This window comes from Propithecus coquereli, unplaced genomic scaffold (assembly GCF_000956105.1).
Source record: "Propithecus coquereli isolate 6110/MARCELLA unplaced genomic scaffold, Pcoq_1.0 Scaffold2, whole genome shotgun sequence".
Taxonomy (NCBI): Eukaryota; Metazoa; Chordata; class Mammalia; order Primates; family Indriidae; genus Propithecus; species Propithecus coquereli.
This window is the reverse complement of record NW_012144966.1, coordinates 6,666,523-6,686,233: the sequence shown is the minus strand read 5'-3', so window position 1 is coordinate 6,686,233 and position 19,711 is coordinate 6,666,523. Positions and strand designations below refer to the sequence as shown.

At 35.0% G+C, this 19,711-nt stretch overlaps 1 protein-coding gene across 1 annotated transcript in view; it reads left to right on the top strand.

Annotated features, from left to right (window-relative positions):
- Positions 1-19,711, top strand: part of CPQ (carboxypeptidase Q) — a 403,085-nt gene that overhangs the window by 74,732 nt on the left and 308,642 nt on the right. Inside the window, exon 3 of the mRNA XM_012643660.1 lies at positions 15,323-15,530. Coding sequence (XP_012499114.1) covers positions 15,323-15,530 — 208 coding nt within the window. The remainder of the gene's footprint in view (positions 1-15,322; positions 15,531-19,711) is intronic.

Sequence of the window (19,711 nt, the reverse complement as noted above, 5' to 3'; positions counted from 1 at the left end):
TCTGAGCTAGGTATCATCTCCATTTTACAGATGAGGAATCTGAGGATTAGCCTGGTCATGAAAGCTACCCTAGGTCTTACTGTTTATGTAAAAACTGAACTTGAACCTTGGTTTCTCTGGTTCATATGGTGACCCTGCCTCTCCAGGATTCAACAGAGAATCAATAGTTCCCCAAATGACAGCTGAGCTCTACTTGGTATGAACACTTGAAAAGTTTAGCTCTCTCACTCAGTGAGACCCTATTGGTCTGTCTGGAGTAGAGAGGCAGGTGTTGAGATTGATTAAACCACCACAGTAAGCTGGCTCTGTCTTGAGGAAGAACAGAGAAAGGAGGCTCTGCACACGAATCTGATTTAGTGTTGAGCAGCACATAGAAGATTTGTACCCAAATATCTTATGCCCTGTGCAAGTGAACTCTGGAGGAGCCCAGCAGGACCTTTCCTGGTGTCTACGATCAATATGCTACCCTGTGGATGGTAGATGGTAGTCATTTATTGAATTCCTATTCCACTCAACTTCAGTTCATCTGACTTTGAAGGGTTTGTAACATGCCCTTGCTTCTTAAGCTGAGCTTTCTCTAGAGTTGCTATGTGACTGATTCTTTGTCAGACTTAGTTAGAAATTCAGATGGTATTGGTTTTGAATAGACCCATGGTATTTGAGAACAGTTAGAGCACAGATGAGAAGGAGAGGTTGAATTTTTCCTAAACTCAGGTTGTCAGTATTAAATTCATGATCCTCAGTCAATGGACATATTTAATAATAATGGAAATACTATTATATAATATATATTTTACACTCCATTCGTTCATTTATTCATCAAATATTTATTAAGAACCTACTGTGTACTGGGGTGTATACTAAGCACTAGCCATATAAAGATAAATATATAAACAATGCCTGTCCTAGGGAGTAGGGTAGAAACCCTGAGAGTGGCATCTAGGCTAGTCTGGGATATAAATCTTCACAAGCTTGTGGGAAAATGTGAATTTTTTTTTCCTTTGAGGACAAGAATTGCATTTGTTTTATTCACAGATGTAGCCTATCTCCATTGCCTATCACAGAACCTGGCTCAGCTAAGTACCCAATAGATGTTTTTTTAATTGACCTAATATTTCTAATTACATTGTTAAGTGGCCAGAATGAGTTAATTTAACCTATGAGTTCTTTTTGCTCCTTTTAGTGAGCTAGAAATTTCTTTGTTGCCAAAGTCAACCTGGTAGCCAAATGTTTAAATTCTGGTAATTGGTGAATATGCCTCATCATAGGTTTGTTAAATGATTTATTTTTAATAAAAGCAGAAGGCTCATGAAAAGCTCAGCAAATCTGTTGGCAGTTTTAAGACATTACACATGGTAGCTTAGGAAAATTTCCAGCAAATGAGACCTATTAGGTTATATAATATTCTTGCAAGGAAACTAGGAAAATAACTTTTAAAATTACATCTGTTTTGCTATACTTAAAAGCAGAAATTACCTGAAAAGGGAGCAGATTATGGAGAATTGATTAGATATTTGAAGACATTTTTATATGATCTTAAAATATTTTTAGGTGTTAATTTCTCACAGAAGTTAAATTATAGCTCTAAATGCTGAAATAATAGTTTCCATTTGATTACTAATTATTTTTTAGAGTTAACTTTTATCTATTTTTGGATGGTCTTACTTACCCTTTCCTTTTAAAATTCAAGCTTCAAGTTTAAGGCTATACCTCACCATTGTATTTATGAAGTCGATTAAATCTTACAGAATGTTCCAGTGCAATCTGAAACCACAGCAAGTACTTGAGATTTTATGTTTGAAAAGTGTTTTAATCAGTGATGGATTTGGAATTATTGCCAGCTGATTCCTGAATCTTTAGGCCTAGGCTTTAGGAACACATTATCCAGATGTTTATAAAATGCCATTTTACTAATGTCCTGTTTATACTTTGTGGTTAAAAAAAAAATACATTTGCCTACTTCAAAGTGCCAGATGAAAGTATTTTACATCAACTAAATATTACATTTTAGCTACCCAACAGTCCGTTAGTCCCACCCTTCTGCCTTAAAGGGACTTACTCCCTCTCATCACCTATTTTCACCATGACACCTGACAAGAATTCAGTCTGTGTTGTGGGATTTTGTACAAATCCTAAGTTCTTGGCAATGCTTCTTATACCTCCTTACATCTTCTATTTTCCCTAAAAAGTATTCTCTCTTTGAAAGAAAAGTTTAATTTCTCAATTTCTTAAACCAGATTATTAATTGAAACTGAAAAAATGAATGGAGGAACACCCACTAATTCCTCAAAGCTTACCAACAGAATCTAATCCTTTGAAAATCTGTCTGCTTAACTCATCACTATTAGTCAGTTTAAGACTACTTAGAAAAGGTATTGAGAGAAAAAAATAGAAAAAAAAATGGGGATAAGGCAATATTAAAGTTGACATTTTGTAGCCAGGTTGGTAGGGTAAAAAAGCAGTTGAACTTAAGACTTTTTTAAAAAAATTAAGAACATTATAGGCTGGGCCTGGTGGCTCACGCCTGTAATCCTGGTACTCTGGGAGGCTGAGGAGGGAGGATCACTTGAAGTCAGGTGTTTGGGACCAGCTGAGCAAGAATGAGACCTGTCTCTACCAAAAATAGAAAAACTTAATCAGACATTGTGGTACATGCCTGTAGTCCTAGCTACCTGGGAGGCTGAGGCAGGAGGATCACTTGAGCCCAGGAGTCTGAGGGTGTAGTGAGCTATGATGATACCACTGCACTCTAGGCGGGGTGACAGAGTGAGACTCTGTCTCAAAAAAATATAGGTTGATGTTAATTTTAGTGCTTCATGTTTTTTCTGATTATAAATGTAATATTTACTTTTTTTTCAAATTTGGAAAATGTTGAAAAGTAAAGAAGAACATAAAAATCATCCATGATCTCACTACCTAGACAAAATCTCTTTTACATTTTCCTCTATTTGGGGGGATCATTTTTTGCTGCATAAATTTACATATATACAAAATTGGGGTTAGAGTGTATATATAATTTTGAAACATGTTTTAACCATTTTCTTGTGACATTAAATATTCTTCAAAATATGGTTTTGAGTGGCTGCAGAGTTTATCTGTTATGACTTCACCATCCTTTATTTGGTCTTTCCTGTCTGTCTGTGCTGCCCAGTTTCAGCTTCATGGTGATCGCTGCACACCCTTTGTCTTCACTGAGCCACTCTGGGCTCACTGCGGTAGTCATTAGCGCTGGCTCCTAGATATTTCTTCACCTTCTTCACCTTCTTCACATAAAAGGACTGTACTTTTTGGCTCCTTTGGGTTTGGGTGAGGCTCTCTGACTTTTTCTAGCCAATGAGATATGAGTAAGGCATTTAAGTATTAATGAGAGAGATCTTCTCGAGCACTGTTCTTTTTGCCACACTATCCGGCAGCATTCCAGAGAGTGTGGACCCGTGCTCACCTTCACGTCCATGAATACGTGCCAGGTCACTGTACACACCTTCAGATTCTCAAACGATCGGGGAATCTTTCTCCCTACGCATCTGTTCTCAAGGTGTTCCTGTAGACATATGTAGTCCTTCAGACATGTTTGATAATTTGTATTCCACACACATGCAAACATTCATACCTTTAGTCTCATAATGTTTATGATTAGCCTTGTCTGTGTTTTTCTGTTGCCTTGGCAAATGTCAGTATTAAGGTAAAGATTGATTTTTTTTAAGTTTAAATTTTGTAGTTGTATGAAAATGAGAAAGTTCAAAAGAAAAAATAATCCTGTTATTTCCGCTGCCATTCAAACCTATTTCTTTTATCCTGTATTTCCTCTATTCCTTGTGTGTAAAACTTTATATTGCCTATCATAGTTTACATACAACTTGGCATTTTCTCTATATTATGTTAAAAATTTTCCTGTTATTTTCTAGACTTCATAATTAACATTTTAATGGCTATAAAATATTCCATTGAATTGAATGCCGTAATTTATACCACAATTTCCTTATTACTGGATTTTTAGTTTGCTGTTGTTTTTTTTTTAAATACTGTTGGAATAAATAATTTTTAAATCATTTTAAAACAAATATACTAGAATATATACATCTAATCAGCATTACTGTATAAATAACTTCCAAATCTGAACACATATTCTATCACAGGTGCCATTTATAAAAACATTTCTAATACTTCTCATTTGAACTTGTTTCTATGGCCAGTTGATGAGCCACAACTTAAAAGCCAGTTTTACTATTTTATAACATATCTTAGTTTGGACCCCAAATAATTCATTCATTTTGCTTGTCATATTTTGATTGTTTCCAAAAATCAATTCTAATTTTAAAGCATCAAATTTTGCCTCCATTTAGACCATTTGGAAAGTGCCAAATGCTCTGAAGGCAATTTTAGAGGAAAAGTCCCAAAAATGTTTAGAGCAATGGGCAATTACTACAATAACTGTGCAGCCTACCACAGTGATGGTTTTGGAGGAATAACACTCCTTTTGTTATGCGAGTTTGAGTAGGTTTGTTACTGTAGCCATTAAATCCATAACTCTATAGTCACACTTGGGCATAAATCTACTGTTGTTCCAAATGTCAGTTCCTTAGAGCAGTGGCTGATTCTTTCATAGTACCTCCATTAGTGTCATGCACATGGTATGTATCTGTGTATATTTGTGATTGATTCTAAAAAGTGAATACTCTGTTGAGCACATTCTTTTTCCATTGATAAGGACCTACCTTGAATAAATCCTTTCTTCTGGTGAAGGCCTGAACTTTTCAAAACTCTGGACCAACAGCATTAACATCACATGGAAATTTGTTAGAAACGAAAGTTCCCTGTCCCCTTCTTGGACCTGCTGAATCAGAAATTCTAGAGGTTGGGCCCAGCAATCTGTTTTAACAAGCCCTTCATGTTATTCTGACACATAATACATAATCAATAAATGGTAAAATATGCCTGGAGAAAAACTGAAAATAGAGGTCAGGGAGATGATTCTAGGACAAAAGAAAATTGGTTTTAAGACCACAGATTAGCAAAATTCAATAAACATTTTCTGAGCACTTACTATGAACCAGAAATTGTGCTGTAAACACTAAGTACACAAAAGCAAAAAGATAATGTCTTTGTTCTCATGGAGCTGATGTCTAGAAGAAATAAAGATGTGTAAGTGTGTATAAAATATTTAAATAAATATAATGCTGTGGTGCTTCAATATAGAAGTATATGCAAACTATGGGTGGTGATAGTGATAACTACCATTTAGAGACCACATGTTATCTGTCAGCCACAGTGCAAGTGCCTTACATTGTATACATGTGTATATATAACATTTCTTTCAATCTATCCATTAGAAGGAATATAAAAGATTAAATGGTGTTGTGTGGCTTGAATAGGTTCCCTTAAAACTGGAAAGAATAAAAGCCTGGTCTCAAAGTTCACCATTTCTTGCCCAGAGCACTTGAACTATTCATGGTCTCTGTGCTTGTCAGTTCACTTCAGAAATGAGTGTATTGGCACTTTCTGTAAAATTGATATGCAGATTAAATAAGGTAACAGGTGAAACTGCTTAGCTCAATATATATATATATCATAAATATTCAATAGGTAGTAATTATTTTTATTGCTATTAACAGTAATCATCCTCATTATCATCATTACTAGCGTGGTGAGTGGCAATGTAGTATCAATTCTGTAGAGATTGAGAGCATGACTCAAGCCAGATTGCCAGGGTTCAGTTCTGGCTTTGTCAGCTTCTAGTTGTGAGTCCATGGGTTTAGCTTCTCTGTGCTTCAATTTCCTCATCTATAAAATGGGGACAATGAGAGTCTTTATAGGGCTGTGGTTACTGGTAGATGAATTAATGCATGTAAAACACTCAAAGCACTGGTAGGCATACAGCAAATGCTCAGTAAGTGCTAGCTGTTATTATCTTTAATTTATTTGGAATGTTCTGTGGACTGCTCTGTCAAAAAGCCTAACATCTTTTTGTGTTATTTTGTAATTTTGATGAAATGGTGTATTCTTTGGGGATCTATGGAATAAGAATATCACCCTTTCTTAAATCTGTGGGGTCCAAAGATCAATACATATTTCAGTAAAGACCTTTCCATGATAGCTAAGAATAAGAAGAAAAAAAAAACTGGTACCAAACTAAGACTTACAAAAGGCCAAGGGGAAGAAAATTTTAATCAAAAGTCATCCATTTTTATTTCATGGAAATGTATTATTTAAGCAAATATACCGATAATGATGCACAGATATGGTTTGTATACATTATTTTCCTCCTTTGAAGTAACTAACTATTGATTTCTTATCTGTGCCAGCATTCTTTTCAGAACTAATTCTGTGCCCTTGATATCATTGTGTGGGACAGAGATCTTGTATTGGACTTTTCTAAACATTAGAAGACTAAAATATGTGACGACTGCCTCAGAGTCTGAGAAGATGTACACAAATGTGAATAAACAGTTAAAACATTACCAGATGTATAGGAAGTCTTTGAACAGAAATGCAATTTACATCACAAAAATATTAGCTTTGTAATTCTGCCTACATGGTACATTGATAGGCTAGCACTACAGCAGGATTCAACTGCAAATATTTCATGTAACTGATGGTAGAAGAAAAGAAAATTTCAACAGATATTTTTCTATTAATTTGCCACAGGTGCTCAAATGCCTGCGAGCTAGAATTTCAGGTATTCAAATTTGCTACTGTGATAGCTTCAGGCTTTGCTTCCAGGTGTTCTACAGGTTGTGGCATATGCTTTTAAGAATTTAATTCTGTTTATTGGTAATGCTGCAGTTTGCTTGATTATAGTTTAACAGGATGACTATAGTTTCTCAAAGAACCAAATGATTATTAGCTCAGTTTACATCACTGCAAATTCATGTTCAATCTTTATCATGTGCATATTGTGTTCAGTTCTTTTATTTTAACTTAACATTATTTCATCTGCATGTTTCTATGTGTTGCTTTTGACCATTTACATGCCATGAAAGTCTTCCATTTTACTGCTACCTCTCCTGAAGTTTCTCTGCTGGATTTCTTCTAGATTTCCACATTTATACACAGAGATACAGAGAACATCTTAGTACAAATTATTTTTTTTATGATATTACCGAGGAGTTTGTTCTCTAAAACAAAATAACCAGAACAAAATAAGAATTTTTATAGGTTTGAAACATTTTGAGAGATCACATTCTATAATAGAAAAGATCAAACTAATTTAAGTGCCACCAGCATGTGATATGCAGGTTGAGCATCCCTTATCCAAAATGTTTGGGACCAGAAGTGTTTTGGACTTCAGATTTTTTTTTTTTTATTTTGAAATGTTTGCATATACATAATGAGATATCTTAGGGATGGGACCCAAGTGAAAACACAAATTTATTTATGTTTAATATACCCCTTATACACATAGTCTAAAGGTAATTTTATACAACATTTTAAGTAATTTTGTGCATCAAACCTAGTTTTAACTGCATTTTGATTGCCACTGGTCACATGAGGCTGAGTGTGGCATTTTCCACTTGTGGCATCACGTTGGCGCTCAAAAAGTTTTGTATTTTGGAACAGTTTGGATTTTGGATTTTCAGATTCAGGATGCTCAACCTGTGTGTACAATTTCCCCACAGTTTACATAATATTGGATTTTATTTTAAGTATGTAATAGTTTCTTACAATACTTTTAATTTGGATTTATTTACTTTATAGGGAGCTGTACATTTGTAAAAGAAAAGGTTTAATATTTATAGTTTTAAAATATGTAATACACTGATTTATCTACTTTGATCATTGCAGACATTGGGAATGCATTTGGCTAATGGTGGCTGTATTAGCCAGGGTTTTCCAGAGAAACAAAACCAATAGGATGTGTAAGTAAGCAGAAATTATAACACACAGAATGAAATCAGAAAGGAAATAAGGAAACTAATATATTTTGTGATGTGTACTTTGGGTTACAAAAATAATCACAAAAACTAATATTCATGTAATACTTTCCAGCTGACAAAATATTATATAAAATTTTAGCTATTTTGAATTTTATATTTATTTCATAGTTACCTTCTTATATCTTTGAGTCTTCATTACATTTTTGCGTTTTAGAGAAAAAAGCCAAAAGTCCTTCCTGTATGCCGTTGATGTTAAAAATTGCGGTTTTATTTCCCTCAATATTTTGATCATCTTCCTTCTTTCCCACACTCTTGTGGAGTTGGCTGTATTCCTCTATTTTGGAAGAAGCTACATCTCTCTGACACTGCATTTGTAATAGTCTCCTTACTGAGGTCTGCAGGTGAACATAAGATGTTAAACATGTTGGTTGAGTTTTGTTCATGTGGAGTCTGTCATTAATATGGAATAGAATTCAAGAATTTGACTTTTCCCTCTCTCTTCTGCCATTTCAACTGAATCATACAAATTAGAAATGAAATTTAGTCCTGTCTTCTCTCTCTCTCTCTTTTTTTTTTATTTCAGCATATTATGGGGTACAGATGTTTAGGTACGTGTGTTGCCCTTGGTTCCCCTCCCCCCAAGTCCGTGTTTCAAATACGTCCATCCTTCGGGTAGTGCGCATTGCACTCCTTGTGTATACAAATACCAGTCCCCTCCTCCCTCCTCCCCCCTCCTCCCACCGCCCTCCCCAGCATCCAATAGATGTCCTGATATGTGCTTTTATGTGTTGATTAGTTAATACCAATTTGATGGTGAGTACAAATGGAACCCGTTCTTTTGCTCTTGTGGTGCCCCACTTTGGATAATGGGCTCAAGTTTAATCCAGGAAAATGTAAGTGGTGCTAGATCACTGTCATTTCTTATAATTGAGTAATATTCCATTGTAAACATATACCAAATTTTGATAATCCACTCATGGACTGACGGGCACTTGGGTTGTTTCCACATTCTTGCAATAGTGAATTGTGCTGCCATAAACATTCGGGTACAGATGTCCTTATCGTAGAATGTTTTGTGCTCTTTTGGGTAGATGCCTAATAGCGCTATTGCTGGATCGAATGGTATTTCTATTTTTAGCTCTCTGAGATATCTCCAAATTCTTTTCCACAGAGGTTGCACTAATTTGCAGTCCCACCAGCAGTGTAGAAGAGTTCCTGTCTCTCCACATCCTCGCCAACATTTGTTGTTTTGTGTTTTTTTGATAGAGGCCAATCTCACCGGGGTTAGGTGATACCTCATTGTGGTTTTGATTTTCATTTCTCTAATGATTAGAGATGTTGAGCATTTTTTTATATGTTTGCTGGCCATTATTCTCTCTCTTGAGCAAGTTTTTTCTTTTTTATCTATGGGAATTGGGAATACTTTAGTGTTTTCCCTTTGTGAAATTCTGGTATAAATGAAACTTTTTGCTTTTGTGTTGTTAATGACAGTTTAAAAGTCTGAGGTGAATTTACTCTTATTGTTGTTAATGACAGTATAAAAGGCTGAGATGAATTTACTCTTATGGCACTAGATCTAAAAAAAATTAGTAAAGCCAATTGTTAATTTTTCAAAAGAGTTATTTTCACACTGATATTTCAATCAAACAAATCTGTCTAATAAACAGAGTAAGTGCTCCTTTAATGTTACTAATAAAGAAGTTAAAAAAAAAAAGCTATGGAAACAAAAGACTGTAGCTTCAAAAGCTCACAATCTTCACATCCATTCCCTCTTCCAGACCTTTGTTTAGGAAACATTCTAAGGCTTTATAGTATTGTGAACAATTTTTATTTTAGTCAATGTATTATATGCCCCTACATCAACCTACATATTTCTCATAGAGATACATAATTGTCCTCTTACATTTAACACACAAGCTGACACCTACTTTCAAGGTTTGATTTGAGCTTTGCAAATTTTGAAATACTCAGAAACAAAGTACCTGATATCTTTTATAAGGAGCTAGTCAGAAGTAACTAGCATTAGGCAATTTGACTGATGTGTGGTAATCGTGGGAAACTTCAAACTTATTTGTTTAAACATTGTACTTATTTTATGTAGATTAAAGGAAAATATTCAGCTTGCTTCAAAGTATTGTTACTTCTCATAAAATACACAAGAAATTTAATGAAATTTGAAAAACTGATTTAAGACTGGCATTTTTATGTATTCATTTTATATTTTGGGTATACTACCTTGCAAGCACAGACAGCAATAGGCTTTGTTTTTATAGTCTCATAAGCCAGGTCCCTGGAAGTATAATTTTTGAATGAGAATGATACCAGGATTCTCTCCTTAAAAGAAAAATCTGGAAACTTAGGATTCTTATTTTGATTTTTATAATAAATGTTTTGTTCCAAATATAATTCATATACAATAAAATTTATCCCTTTAACTTGCACAATTCTATAGTTTTTAGTATATTCACAGAGTCTTGCAACCACTATCGCTATCTAATTTTAGAACATTGTCATCATCCTGAAAGGAAACTTCATACCCATTAACATTCATGCCCCATTCACCTCCCCCACCAGCCCTAGGCAAGCTAAAATTTACTTTCCGTCTCTATAGATCTGCTTGTTCTGGAGATTTCATATAAATGGAATTTTATAATATGTGGCCTTTAATGACTAGCTTCTTTTACATAAAATAATATTTTCAAGGTTCATTCGTGTTGTAGCATGTACCAAAATGTCATTTTTTATTGCTGAACAATATTCCATTATATGGCTATACCACATTTTGTTTACCACTTTATCAGTTGATGGATATTAGGGTTGTTTTTACCTTTTTACTATTAAGAATAATGCTGCTATGAATATTTGTGTGCAAGTTTTCTTCATGTGGACATATATGTTCATTTCTTTTGAGTATATGACAAGGAGTAGAATTGCTGGGTCATATGATAAAATGTTTAACATGTTTCACTTTTTGAGGAGCTATCAAATTGTTTTCCAAAGTAGCTACCCCTTTTTACCCCACTAGCAATGTACAAGGATTCAAATTCCTCACATCCTGCTCAGTACTTGTGTTTAATTTCTTTTTGATCATAGCCATCCCAGTGGGTGTGAAGTAGCATCTCATTGAAGTTTTGATTTGCATTTCTCTTATGGCTAATGGTGTTCCGCATCTTTTCATGTGTTTATAACCCATTTGTACATCTTCTTTGGAGAAATGTATATTCAAATTATGTGCCCATTTTTAATTGGATTTTAAAAATTATATTGTTAAGAACTCTTTATATATTTTAGTTACAAGTGCCTTATGTATGATTTGCTAAAATTTTCTCTCATTCTGTGGATGTTCTTTCCACTTTTTGTTGATGTCTATTGAAGCACAAAAGTCTTAACAATCTGATGGTTCAATTTATCTATTTTTTGAATTGCTTTTGATTTTGGTGTTCTATTTAAGAAACAATTTCCTAACCCAAGGTCACGAAGTTTTATAGTTTCAGCTGTTACATTTAGGTTTATGACTCATATTGAATTAATTTTTGCATATGATGTGGCATGGGGTACCCTTGTTGAAAATGAATTGGCCATTCTTATAAGTGTTTATTTCTGGACTCTTAATTCTATTCAATTGATTTATATATCTATCCTTATACCAGTATCATGCTGTCTTGGTTACTATAGATTTGTAGTAGTTTTAAAATTTGGAAGTGTGAATTCTCCAACTTTGTTCTACTTTTTCAAACTTGTGTTGGTTATTGTGAGTCCTTTGCTTTTCCATATGAATTTTAGAAGCAGCTTGTCAATTGCTTAAAAAAAAAAAAGCAGCTGGAATTTTGATAGGGATTGTGTTACATCTATAGATAAATTTGGTGAGTAATACCATGTTAACAGTGTTAAGTCTTCTAATTCATAAACATCAGATGTCTCTGTATTTATTTGTATCTTTAATTTATGTCAACGATATTTTGTAGTTTTCATTTTGCAAGTCTCACACTTCTTTTGTTAAATTTATTTGTAGTATTTTATTGTTTTGTTACTAATGTACATGGAATTGTTTACTTGTTTAATTTTCATAATTGCTCTTTGCTACTGAATTGCTATTGTATTGTATTGTTCATTGCTACTATACAACTGATTTTTCTATATTCATTTGTATTCTGTAACCTTTGTAACCTTGCTAAACTTGTTAATTAGTTCTAATAGTTCTTTCTTTTTCTATTTCTTTTCCTTTCTTTTTCTTTTCCTTTTTTTTTTTTTTTTGCAGATTCTGTAGGGTTTTCTATATATAAAATTATGTCACTTGTGAAAAGAGATACTTTTATTTCGTCCTTTCCAATCTGAATTCCTTTTCGTTCTTTTTCTTATTTAATGTTCCTGGCTAGAATATCCAGCACAATGTGGAATAGGAGTAGGGAGAACAAACATCCTAGTCTTATTCCTGATCTCAGGGGAAAAGCACTCAGTCTTTCACCATTACGTACGGTGTTAGCTGTGGGGTTTTTAGTAGATACTTTTTAATCAGTTTGAGGAAGTTCTTCATTAGTTTGATTAGCTATTTTATATAAAAGTGTACTAGATTTTGTCAAATGCTTTTGCAGCATCTACTGAGATGATCATGTGGTTTTTGTCTTTTATCATATCAATGTGGTACATTATATTCATTGATTTTTTTGGATGTTAAACAACTTTGTATTCCTGGGATAAATCCCATTTGGTCATGATGTATAATCCTTTTCATAATGTTACTGGTTTCAGTTTGCTAGTATTTTGTTGAGAATTTTTTTGCATTTATATTCATAAGAGATATTGGTCTATAGTTTTCTTGTGATGTCTTTGTCTGGTTTTGATGTCAGTAATAATTGCCTTTTATTATAGAATAAGTTTAGAAGTGTTCCCTCCTCTTCTATTTCTTGGAAGAGTTTGTAAAGGACTGGTATTAATCTTTTAATATTCTTATTTTTATTTTTTATGGCTTCCTTTGTAGTTTACCCTTTGCTATTATTAAGTTGCAGATGGGGCTTGTAAATGGAGGCAGGAAGGTGGTGTTCATACTGATTGGTCCCTCTCGGACAATTTCACAACAGTGAAAGCACAGAATTCTAAATAAAACTGTTGAGTCTTCATTTTGCCTCCAGCTAAACAATGATCAATGCTCCACCACTGGAAGACAGAAACAAATTCAAAGGTTTTTATATCTTAAATTCAGAACCACAGTTAGAAGATGTTTTTCTGTGCTGTTTCCCCCAGTTAAGCCATGATGCCCGGTTCACTGTCCCTACTTTAAGAACTCTTACCTATAACTTATTAGTACAAATTTGTCTAGAAACATTATTTAAAAGAAACTGTTAAGAAGTTTTATACTGACCTTCTCATGAGTAAGAGAGTCTGAGAACAAGGAGAGTTTGTTGAATCCCAGACATCACGTAAGGTATTATGAGTAATAAATATTTAGATTGTCTTCCTACATGTTGCAAGGTAATTTCTAGTCATTAATCACTCTACCAACTCACTGGGAAAAATTAGCACTGAAGAAATAATAACAACAACTAATGTTTGCTAAGTAATTACTATGTGCCAAACAGTGTCTTAAATTCTTTATATATACCTTTTTATTTTTCATAGCAATAGTATGAGGTCAATACTAATATTATTCTCCACTTTACAGATGAGGAAACTGAGAAACAGAGAGCTAATCTAAGTTGCTTGGTGCCATGTAGGTAGAGAATGCTGGAGCCAGGATTTGAGCTTGGTTATGTGACCACAGAACCTGAACCAGAAGTTAGAGTGGATTATGCACATTTCAGAGCAGGGATTCAGATCCTATATTCCAAGTTCTGGGTTTATAAGTGATTTGTCTCTCTCTTGATGGACAATAAAATTTGCAGTCAACATTTAAGAAATGTCCATAAGAAGACAGCATAGGTTTAAGGAAAAGAAAAAGAAATGTCCATAGAGCATGTACTCAGATGGTACTAATGACTTAAGAGTAGACAGTCTCTGCAGAGATAATTTAATAGGCAAGTCAATAAAATAAATATTTAGCATTTATTGAATGATTACTATGTTCCAGGGTAAGTGATTTACTTGTATAAATTAATTAAATCTGCAAAAGAACTCTATAAAATAGGTAGTATTATTATTATCATCTCCATTTGTAGCTGAAGCCCCTGAAGCAAAGATGTGGGTAACTTGCCCAAGGCCAATTAGCTGTAAGTGGCAGAGCCCAGATTTGAACCCAGACAATCTTGCTCCAGAGCCTCTGTTCTTAACTGTTTTGCTATGCAATTTCTCCAAGTAAAAAGTGCCCCGAAATATGTTCACAACAATGCAGTCATACCAAGAATGCAGTTATAGATAACAATGGAACATTGTGTTTGTGCATGTAGAGACTGGAGTCACTTCTATAGGAGAGAAGCACCACGCTGTCATGTGTAGGAGAGAAATGTTGTGGTTGAATGGAGAAGGAAGGCTGTTCTGTAAATATGAGAACCTGAAAAAATATGGAAATATGAAAAGAAAAAATAGTTTTAAAGGGGAAGCTTTTTGCTTATACTTTAACAGAAACTAGGAATAGACTGACGAGTTGTGGTATGTGCTCAGAAGCTGTGACTGGTCTTGAGTGAATTGTGGTTCAGAAGGGTTTACAGCCATACCTCAGGGGTAAAGGGGAACAGCTTGAAAGAGCAATTTGGAAAATGACTTTGATAAACTTCATTAGCAGATACAGAGGTTGAATCAATAGTAAATTAATATAAACTTCAATTATAAGTGTTTCTAGTAATGTAAGAAGAATCTGGAAATTAGCAGGAAACATTTGACCAGTTGGGTGATATTTCTCCTTTAGTGCCAAAATTATAATAGTCTTCTTTTTCTTGTGGCAATAAAATCAGGGGCCTGGGTTTATTTAGCACCTTTCTTCGTAGACCACAAATATTTCCCAGACACTGCTCTCCAGTTTTCCTGCATGGTGTTCTACCACCAACACGGGGTTATATACTCAGACCTCTTGTTTAGGTGGGAGGAGAGTAAGCTCAGTGCTAGTCAGTGACCACAGAGCTAAGTGTATCTGGGTCAGTTTTCTTCCAGACATGTGGGTCTTCTGGTATGCAGCCTTGATAGACTTCAGAGCTCCCTTGTCTCCTGGTACAGATGTGTTCACTTTTGGTCACAAAGGCACTGTTGATCTCCTTCAGAGTTTGTGGCAATTTGCAACTTTAAAGGATCATCCATATTATCAAAAATTTACATGTTTTCAATTAGATGATTATTAACTCAAAGTTTCTAAGTTTTTTTTTTATTCATATCAAAAGCAAGTAAACCAGTACTGCCCACCCTCCCTACTTCCCATATGTGAACAAAGATCAGTGAAAGTCAAATGTCAATATACAGGAGCTTTTAAAAAATACTCTTCGTCCGGTCACTGTCAAGGTAACCTGGTGGCTTCTTTTCTCAAGTCCTCACACAGGTATTCAGAAATACCAGGATGGTGTACCCAAGATCCCAACAGCCTGTATTACAGTGGAAGATGCAGAAATGATGTCAAGAATGGCTTCTCGTGGGGTCAAAATTGTCATTCAGCTGAAGATGGGGGCAAGGAACTATACAGATACTGATTCCTTCAACACTGTAGCAGAGATCACTGGGAGCAAGTACCCAGAACAGGTGAGTGAAGGAGAGGGATGGGCTGTTTAGGTATAGGGTGATCTTGGCAAGTTTGAGTTATTAGGATAGTTTGGGAAGGAGAACATGAGACTGCAGAGATGGTCCTCATAGACTCATTGAAGGCAGAAGCTTCATATATATTTTTTCTCATCAAATTTTACTACATTGACTGAAGAAGGACAGGACTAATTGAAGGGGAAAATGGGATTGATGGTGTGACAGTATTATTTGTACATACATATTGTATTTATTCCATTTGGAGCCAGGTTGGCATTTGAGATCAAACCAATACCCAATAGTTATTGTGCTTATCGTGTGAGTTATCTTATTTAATCCTTTCAAAGATCAGTGAAGTGGGGCCTGTTTTCTTCATTTTACAGGTAAGGAAGCTAACTCAGAGGGAAACTCACTCACGCAAGGTCCACACAGCTAAGTGACTGAGAAGGGACTTAAATTCAGGACTTTTTAAATATTAAATTAAGCTTTAAACCACAGTTTATGTACATTTTCCAAAGTATATTTTTTAAATAGTCTTACAGATAGATCCAATCTCTATACTAGCTGAATGTTAAATAACATGACCAAGTAACTTATTCTTTGAGTCTTAGAGAACTTATCTGCAAAAAAAGGGATGGTATATGCAATTAACTGAATTATTATGAGGACTAGATTAGATAATGCACATCAAATAGCCTCATACAGTTTGGCACATCACAAATGTTCACTGACTGTGAGTCTACTTTGTGTGATATCAAGTGTGTAAAAAACAGTTTTTATGATGTTTCAGGTGCAAATCTGAAATCTGAAAATAGAATTTAAAAATGAAGTTATTCAGAAATTTCAGACTTGTATTTTGCTTGAAGACACCAATGGGATGAAGTGAATAGTAATGGAGTTTGATGATGGAGAAACACACCTTCTGTTCATGTCTTGACTCAGGACTCCTCCCAGACTTAGGGTTGTGCTGTAGTAAAGATTTATTTTAAGTTCAGGACTCTTTGCTTCCAAAATTGCCTGTTTCAAGGACCTGGGTATCATCAACCATGGGTTGTGGCCACCGGGATAATAGAAAACCAAGAACTTGGTAGGACCATAGGGAGTCAGATAGCTGTAGAGAAACTATGGTTTTAAATGTCCCCCTATAGGAAACTGATAACAACAAAAGAACCAAGAATCTGTATTACAGATACTGAACAGTCAGACTCTTGAAAAATGTAATCCTTACCAGGTATTTTCCCCTGTCAGTAATTCCTGGATAAAGTTTTGTCATCTTCAGGTTGCTAGCCCAGGATGTTGGTGTTCAGGATTATATACTGTCAGTTGTCTGAGTGAGCAGGCTGATTCTGGCCTTTGGGTTTTGATGAGTTTTTTAAAAATGTATACAGGAATGCAACCACTACCACAATCATAATATGGAATATTTCCACCACGCCACAGATTCCCTTGTGCCCCTTTTCAGTCCATTTCCAACTTAACTCTCCTGCCCCCTGGCAGCTACTGCTCTTTCTAGAGCTATTATCTTTTCTAGAATTTCATATAAGTGGAATCATATAATCTGCAGTCATTCATGTCTGCCTCTTTCACTCAGCATAATGCTTTTGAGATTTGTCCATGTTGTGGTATCAGTTATTTCTTCCTTTATATCACTGAGGAATATCTCATTGTATGGATAAAGCACAATTTGTTTATCCACTCAGCAGTTGATGTGGGTGGTTTCTAGTTTTTGACAATTATGTTTGAAGCTTCTGTGAACATTCTTGTCTTTATCTTTATGTGAATTTATGTTCTCCAGGAAGGTAGATTGATAATTCTGGAGAGATCTCAGGACTCAAGATTAAACTTTCACCTCTGCCATAGTGTTGCCTAGCACTCCAAGAGTTGGTCATAAATATCTCCTTACCAAGATGTAAAAGGTAGAAGATTAACAAAGTTCTCCCACGTAGGAATCACAGCATTATTTCCACAGAAGGAGTATAAACGATCACAGTAAAGTCAAATCTGTGGCTGTGTTTTTTGAAGGAATCTGCCTTATAGCTGGCCTGGAACCACAGGGGACACACAGATTGTGAAGGCAAAAGGCAAGCATATAGTCTCCCCCTCAGTTGTTAGGTTGGTTAATGAACCTGAGTAAGCACTGTCCTTCTTATCCCTGATAAATGCCATCTCTTCCGTGAAGCCTCCTCTGATAACTTTCCCCTCATCTTAACACTTTATGCTACTTTTATTGTGTCATCTCCCACCAGTGTTTACAAATGCCCTGAGCAGGCACTCTATTTACTTTATTTACTTTCTTTTTCTTTTTTTTCTCTAATGGCTATCCCAGGACTTGGCACATAGTAGCTTCCCAACATATCTATCTATCTATCTATCTATCTATCTATCTATCTATCTATATGTATATATATACATATATATTAGTAGAATGAAGAGAGTAAGTAAAGAAGGAAATGGTTGGAAGATTTTGTTAATCTTGATCCTCTCTAAATCTAGTTTTCCTGCCCTTCTAGAACATTATCTATTGGCATATTGGACATCATCCCTAAATGTCCAAACATGAACACATCAACTCCCTCATACCTTGTTCCTTGCCTTCATTTCTTGTGTCTATTGAATGAACAGTATCTACCTATCAGCACAGTTATAAAACTTCAAGTTATTTTCCATTTCCTCCTCTTTGTCACTGTCCTACAGTCAGGCATCATGTCCTACTTGGTCTACTTTCAGCATATTTTAAAAAATCCTGTTCCTACCTTGCCTTTACTGCTATTACTGCCCTAATTCAGGTGTTCACTATTTCCCTCCTGATCTATTTTTCTGCTAGTCTCTCCCATACTGGGTCTGTTCTTATAATGAAGCTCAAAGTTATCTTCTAAAACATTGATCTCAACATGGTGTTTCCCTGCTTTGAGGTCCCTCTCTCCCTGTCTCTTTTTCTATAAGATTAAGGTTGTGATGAAGATAAATGCTGGCGTCAGTGATCTGAGGTGAGCAGAAGACAGAGGAAATGAGACAAAGAGGGAAGGGAGCTGGGAGGGTTATGTAGGAGGCAGTTATAGTAAGAGGAAATTATACAGCATGACCAGAAAATGAGAATAAAGAAAGAGAGAAAGGAAATGTACGATGTAGAAAGGAAATGTATGATAGAGATTTAAGGTCAATTTAAATCTTCTTCATTCCATAGGCCAGTGAGGGAGTTCAGCTCTCCTAAACTCTGAAAAACTTTCCTAAAATCATTCGACTTTATTTTTTTTACCTGTTTTTAATTTCAAAATATTAAGGAGCTACAAATGTTTTGTTACATGGATAGCTTTTATAATGTTATTAGTATGTACATCACAAGAATAGTGTTCATTTTACCTGTTAGGTAGGTTTTTACCCCTCCCCTCCTTCCTCCTTCCCTACTTCTTGATTTACAATAACTTTTACTTCTCTCTGTGCCCATGTGTGCCCATTGATTAGTTCCAAATTATTAGAGAGTACATGTGGTGCTTGTTTTTCCATTCCTGAGATACTTCACTTAGGATAATGGTCTCCAATTCCATCCAAATTGCTGCAAAAGACATTAATTCATTCCTTTTTATGGCTGAGTAGTACTCCATGGTATATGTATACCACATTTTGTTAATCCACTCATAAATTGATGGGTATTTAGGTTGATTCCACATCTTTGTGATTGTGAATTGTGCTGTAATAAACATTTGGGTGAAGGTGTCCTTTTGATAAAATGACTTTCTTTTCCTTTAGGTAGATACCCACTAGTGGGATTGCTGGGTTGAGTGGTAAGTCTATATTTCTTTCTCTGAGGAATATCCATGCTATTTTCCATAGAGGTTATACTAATTTACAATCCCACCAACAGTGTGTAAGCGTTCCTGTTTCTGCATCCATGCCAGCATCTGTTGTTTTTTGACCTTTTAGTAATGGCCATTCTGACAAGGGTAAGGTGATATCCCATTGTAGTTTTAATTTGCATTTCCTTGATGATTAGTGATGTTGAGCATTTTTCCATACGTTTGTTGGCCATTTGTCTATCTTCTTTTGAAAATTTTCTGTTAAGTCTTTTGCCCACTTTTTTTTTTTATTTATTTCAGCATATTATGGGGTACAGATGTTTAGGTTACGTGTGTTGCCCTTGGTTCCCCCCCCAAGTCTGTGTTTCAAATATGTCCATCCTTCGCGTA